This window comes from Pocillopora damicornis, chromosome 9 (genome assembly GCF_964200805.1).
Source record: "Pocillopora damicornis chromosome 9, jaPocDami1.2, whole genome shotgun sequence".
Taxonomy (NCBI): domain Eukaryota; kingdom Metazoa; phylum Cnidaria; class Anthozoa; order Scleractinia; family Pocilloporidae; genus Pocillopora; species Pocillopora damicornis.
The window spans coordinates 20,903,806-20,910,434 of NC_142678.1; the positions used below are offsets into that span (position 1 = coordinate 20,903,806).

Here is a 6,629-nt window from a genome sequence, read left to right on the forward strand (position 1 = left end):
TTATAAATTGTTGTAATTAAGTCCTAATGAGTCACTTTTTGAGAACTTTCATGATAAATCACGGAAAGCATGAGAAGTTCACGTGTATGCATAGACCCACCCGGTAATATCGGCCATTATTGAAAGGGAATAAGTTTATTTCTATTTCGTGAAGAGAAAATATTGCCTAGGAAGAGATTTCGAGCAGCAGCGGAACACTCTCTTCTACATGCAAGGCATGAGTTTCAATGCTTTTTTTCAGTTATCTAAGCGGCTGAGCTCGGAGAGGCGAAACCCAAACGCGAGAGCGCTCGCAGGCTCAACACACTTTAAGGGGTTCCGTAGGCAACGGTAGACTGCTGATCACTAGCTTTTATTGAAACTGCTGAGAGTTTTACTTGCTAAACATTAAATATCGGAAATCAGGTTGCTTTGCACTTTTTTTCATCAATGGGTAGACACCTGAAAGAGCGGACTGCAAATGGAAAGGAAATTTTGAAGCAGGCCAAGCGCGAAGCTATGAGTCGATCCAGAGAGTCATCGTAGCAAAGATTCATTAGTATTGCTCTTACGAGCGGCAAACCGTGCGAGATTTAAGCTGCCGAGCGTGCGAAAGTACCTGTGTAATGCAGAAAAAGAACCGTTTGGTATAGCCGGGTTCATTTTCAAAGCTTTACGTAATTTTCATATAGCATTCGGTTATAAATTCAAGCCTCTCAAGCCTTTCTCTCAACGTTGAACCAATTTATGTTATTTAAATTTCGATAAACTGCGGAAAATTCTATCTACAAATTTTGTATTTCTCCTAACAAGCGTCATACCCGTTTCATTACACTGAGAAATCAAAACACCCCTTTTTTTTCGTGGCGATATATTTTGTAGTAACGTTGGAGAAATTTGATTTTGATATGTTCAATTTTTTGTCTTAATTTATTACCATTTACCAGTGTTTGAAACCGCCATGAACTAAGTTTTTTAACCCACAAAATCTTGATATGCAAACATTTGTCCTTTTAATCTAATTAGTAAAAAAGGAATAATTCATTCATTCAAGCCAGCTGTCGATGAATGGATCATTTTGTTCGATTGCCCGCAGTTGGAGAACTCGCCAATGAAAAGAGTGCTTTTACCATATGGGGAATTGATTAATACTTAACTAAGAAAGAAAAAAACGAAGCTCTTTTTATGGGAATCAAATATTGATGCTGCCACACCCTTTGAGAAATCAAACAGAGTTGAACACTTGTTGTCTCACACTAGAGCTGTTCAGCAATTTTTACCATGAGGGAAATCGTGCATTTACAGGCCGGTCAATGTGGAAATCAAATTGGTGCAAAGGTACGTCATATTTTAGGAGATGGCATATTAAAATTCAATTCAATAGCAGATTTTACTAAAATATCCCATGACACGTTGTCTTTAAAACGAACTGAAGTGAACATCTTTGATTAAAGAATAAAGACTGCCAGATTGGCATACATAGGAGAGGAATTTGCTCAAATCGAAAAACTCGTTTGCAAACCGTCGTTTGAGAGCTATCAATAATTTTCTTATGCTACACTGCGGATTTTAAGACTTAAGAATATCCTTTAAAAATTATTCCAGACAAAAGCAACTCTTCGCTCACTTTCGAGAAATACATAATCGCATCAAAAGTAAGAATTTCTTCGAAGATGAAATGTAAATCCCATGAGTACAAGTTTTCGGAGAACTGATGAAGACTTTTGTCGTGATTTCATTTCAAACAATTTCGCCACGAGGTCCTTGAAAGAATTCAACGGCCTATTTGAAGTTAACGCTTATGTCACTAGCAAGTTTTAATTATCAGTTCTGGGAAGTGATTTCTGATGAACACGGAATTGACGCCTGTGGAGCGTATAACGGAGACAGCGACAGCCAACTGGAAAGGGTGAATGTTTACTACAACGAAGCTACAGGTAACTCAATTAAAAATGAATTTATATCGTACAATGTAGTATTGTTTTTACTTTATAGCATTCGAGAATGACTAAAATGTGTTCTTTGCAATTAAATCTAATATTTCTAATGTAAATTAAAACCAATTTTCACCGAATGTCCATGCACATTTTTTCAATCATTTTTTTTATCTATTTTATTTATTTTTTCTTTTTTATTAGGTGGAAAATATGTGCCGCGAGCAGTGCTTGTCGATTTGGAGCCCGGTACAATGGACTCTGTGAAAGCCGGAGCATTTGGACAACTTTTTAGACCAGACAACTTCGTTTTTGGTAAGAACAGTTGCTTTTTAAAAAATATATTCGCTACGTGTCCTTTGAGTAATGTCAGTAATTGGACTGCAGCAATTTACATGCTAAAATCAACATTTCATACTTCAAAACCAGATGTTCGTGGTGATAAAATATTTACCATCATAAGAACTCAAAATATCGGCTATGCCAGAAAACAAAGAATCGCTTTGAAAAAGATTACTTTCAAAAGATTTACGAGATACTGTTGGCTTTCACGCCAAGGAATATGTGAGTAATCAAACCCACATGTTTACAATTTTTTCGGTTTTTCTCCACGTTAAAATAGAATTAAAAATTCAGATGTTCTAATTTTTTATTTAGCATTAGTTATTCTTGTATTTTTATTTCAAAATAAGATATATTTCAACATGAGAATGTTTTGATAATAACAGTTTAAATTTGCTCTTTTTTCCAGTAGTCTTCTAAAAATATTTAATAATTCACACAATCGTAAACATCTAAAACAAATCTTTTAATTAGTTCTTCTAATTAACCTTTTAAAATAAATTTTGAATTAAGAAAAATAATAGTAAAAAAAACCGGTTATGAATCATTATCATAAAAATCCATTTATTTTCTTCCTCTCCTTCTAAGAAACCAATCATTGTGGAGGGTTTGGGTGTGGGGGGCAGGGGTCGCATGGTTTTCAGGGGGAGTGGGGGGGATCAGTCTTCACCAGCAAAGTATAAAGGGGAACTATATAGAAATTTAACTGCCAATTGGATCGTGAACCAAGATCCCCTCTCTTCAAGGCGAAACATCATGACCGCTCCTTAATCCCTGAATTTATTTGTTTCCCTTTCCTGTCAGGTCAAAGTGGAGCGGGTAACAACTGGGCCAAAGGTCATTACACAGAAGGTGCGGAGCTGGTGGACTCGGTGCTAGACGTTGTTCGCCGCGAAACAGAAGGCTGTGACTGCGTTCAAGGCTTCCAACTGACGCATTCCCTCGGGGGTGGTACTGGGGCTGGCATGGGCACTTTGCTCATTTCGAAAATTCGGGAGGAATATCCCGATCGAATTATGACGTCATTTAGTGTAGTGCCGTCGCCAAAGGTAATTTAGCGCAAACTGAATGTAAAATAGGGGGACACTCAACTTTGAACTTTTTAATCTAGGTGGTACTGTATGATACAAAGTGGGGCACTTATATATCATCAAAAAATTATTTGGTTTCTCTTTATACTCATTTCTCGTCTTGGTGGAATTAATTTAAAGAAATAACAGTACATAATAAACCCCGTTGCTCTTCGAGTTTTCACTAGCTCCAAATCTTGCGCAACTTGTTCCTATCTTTGAGTGAGCGAAGAAAAACAGGTGGACTTGTGGTTACTATGAGAAAGGTCATGGGGTAGATGTCTCAAGAATATTACTTGTTTCTGATAATTTAGCGACCTTATTTGTTCTAAAATCCACCGAGAGGCTGGTGTAGGACCTACCTTAATTCCAGTATGTATATATGGATGCTGGAAAGGCTAAATTCTTACCGAAATTAATTGAAAGCCGAAAACTCCCATTAAATGCAATCAAATCAAATTAAATTCTTTCATCCTCCTGGGCAGAGTTTTGGGAAATTGTGACACACCAGAACTGTGGCTAAAATTATTTTCGAGGTTATTCGTGGCACATTTTTGGAGCGTACAACTCTTTAAACGTCCGGTTTGTTTTTTTTATCGATTCTAATTCAAACTTGGACGAATTTCAGGTATCGGACACTGTCGTGGAACCGTACAATGCCACCCTGTCTGTTCATCAGCTTGTCGAGAACACAGATGAGACATTCTGTATTGATAACGAGGCTCTGTACGAAATCTGCTTCCGAACGCTCAAGCTAACCACACCCACCTACGGGGATTTGAATCATTTGGTGTCCGCTACAATGAGTGGGGTGACAACTTGTTTACGCTTTCCTGGACAGGTAAGAGGACTTCACAGCCGCTTGTAATCTTTTGTTTCCGAACAGAGCTACTAAAGGGATCACGGTAGCACTGTACCACGTTGCCGAAACGCCACTGACAAAACTTCTTTAAGAAATCTTCTCAAGAGGAATACAACACCGCATGTTCATCTGTTACTTTTACGTTCAAAATGTTTGCTACAAAGGGGAATAAACAGCTTTTCTTAGCATGAAAATCAGATTAAACACAGTAGCCCATTGCAACAAATTTGAATACAAGAAGGTACAAATGAGCACGAAAGGATAAACTTGTAAACGTAGAAAATGTCAGCACTCAGAAATAGATCGCTACAATTTTGCAACCGGCTTTCTATAAATGAAAAAGCTTACAGCCACGACATTTAAGTTGCCTAATTCCTACACAGAACGATCAAAAACTCTACCAATGCATCGAAACTGACTAATCACAGCTGACATCGTTTCTTGAGCCTTGCAGCTATTGACAATAATTTTCTCGAATCAGATTTTAATCTTAACAAATTTCAGCTGTCTTTTGATAATGATGATTTCTGCTCAGGCTGTAGAAAAGCAAATTACAGCCACCTTCTCGTGGACAATCGTGCTACATGATCGAACATTAATCTTGAGCTCGAGCCAGAAAAATAACAGAGATCCTGAAAATTCCCAAATCGCTTATAACCGAAAATGTTTTTTTATTTGTTTACATCTTAGCTCAATGCCGATCTGAGGAAGTTGGCAGTGAACATGGTCCCATTCCCTCGCCTGCATTTTTTCATCCCAGGCTTTGCACCACTGACCAGCCGGGACAATCAGCAATACCGCGCACTGACTGTGTCCGAGTTAACTCACCAGATGTTCGACAACAAGAACATGATGGCAGCTTGTGATCCGCGTCATGGAAGGTACCTCACTGTGGCTGCCATGTTCCGTGGGAAGATGTCCATGAAGGAGGTTGACGAGCAGATGCTAAATGTTCAGAACAAGAACAGGTAATGAAGAGATATGTTAAATATTTGTCGTCAGCGCGTAAAGGGAATAAGAAAACTCTCCAAGAAGATATTAGCCACATCCAGCACAGTGAGGGCCCTATTAAGCTTCTCAAAATGATAGAAGACACCTAACATAGAATACCAAAGAACAACATTCCAAAAAACCCCTGGATCTCATTTTATTCATTTTTTTTTCATTATTATTTTTATTAGGGTTCCAAGGAATGGGTTGTCAACTTTTTAGGGGAATGGTTAGGTGGTGGGCTTACCCAGCGGAGGACCTAGGGTTCTATTGTATGTCCCCCTGCCTCCGGGCGAATTTAGTAAATAAAATTTTAAAAAAAATTCAAATATTCTTATCCATTAGTTATGAACTGCTCATGTCATATTATCTCAATTCCAGCACCTACTTTGTGGAATGGATTCCAAACAACGTGAAGACTGCTGCATGCGACATACCTCCTCGCGGACTTAAAATGTCAGCGACCTTCATTGGTAACAGCACAAGCATTCAAGAACTGTTCAAAAGAATCAGCGAGCAGTTTACCGCCATGTTCAGACGCAAAGCATTTCTACACTGGTATACCGGGGAGGGAATGGATGAGATGGAATTTACTGAGGTGAGAAAAAGAAATTAATTCAGTGCTTTCAGGTCTCTGTTTAACAACAAATTTATGAACTCAAGATTCCTATCGCGAGATAGTTGATGAGGGTGAAACGCGAATCAAATAACATGCATAGAAATCGATCGTAAATAATCTAAGTGCATGATATACATTTGCCAGTTCTCTGAAAATTTAGCAGCAAGACAGACCAGTACGGCTGCTGCCATTACTCATTATTTATCACGGTATAGATAGCGAGTAGCGCAGCTAATCAGATTGCAGCATGGGTGATATCACGGTAATTGGGTCTTATCAACTGAGTTGATAACGTAAATTGGCCACCCTTAAGAGTTTCAAAGCTGACGTTCGAGCGTTGGTCCCGCGTCAGAGCTCTGACTCAGTCTTCTTCGTCGTTCTTTTGTGTTATCTTAGTAATTATGCCTATTTTGATGGTTTTATTTTAACAGGCTGAGTCTAACATGAATGATCTGGTGTCTGAATACCAGCAGTACCAAGACGCCACGGTCGATGAAGAAGAATTTGATGACGAAGAAGAATCAGAAGCTTAAATAAATATTTATCACGTCTTAGCGAACAGTGCAGTTTTTCATTTGAATCCTCTGCAGTTATTCCTCTCTTCCTTCATCCCCTCTCCTTACTTGCCTCTTCTCGCAGCCCGTCTCTCCCCTCCCCCCCCCACGCTCAGGCCATTTTCGAGACTGCTCGTGCCATCGCGCATGGGCCGAGCGGGCGCTGGGCCACGACGTTCGTTTCATGTGATCCTGGCACTGGTCAATAAATGCTTTGAAACAGCTGAAAAATTAAACTTCATTTTACATGAAAAATTAAACTTTCATTGATCTAGTTTG

At 38.8% G+C, this 6,629-nt stretch overlaps 1 protein-coding gene across 1 annotated transcript; it reads left to right on the top strand.

Moving 5' to 3' along the window:
• Positions 1 to 1,163: 1,163 nt before the first annotated feature.
• On the top strand, positions 1,164 to 6,350 carry LOC113666653 (tubulin beta-4 chain). The gene is made up of 8 exons (XM_027182447.2): positions 1,164 to 1,317; positions 1,808 to 1,916; positions 2,118 to 2,228; positions 3,060 to 3,304; positions 3,954 to 4,166; positions 4,878 to 5,155; positions 5,559 to 5,775; positions 6,228 to 6,350. The coding sequence occupies exons 1-8, from the start codon at positions 1,261 to 1,263 to the stop codon at positions 6,327 to 6,329; spliced, it is 1,332 nt and encodes a 443-aa protein (XP_027038248.1). The 5' UTR covers positions 1,164 to 1,260; the 3' UTR covers positions 6,330 to 6,350.
• Positions 6,351 to 6,629: the final 279 nt, after the last annotated feature.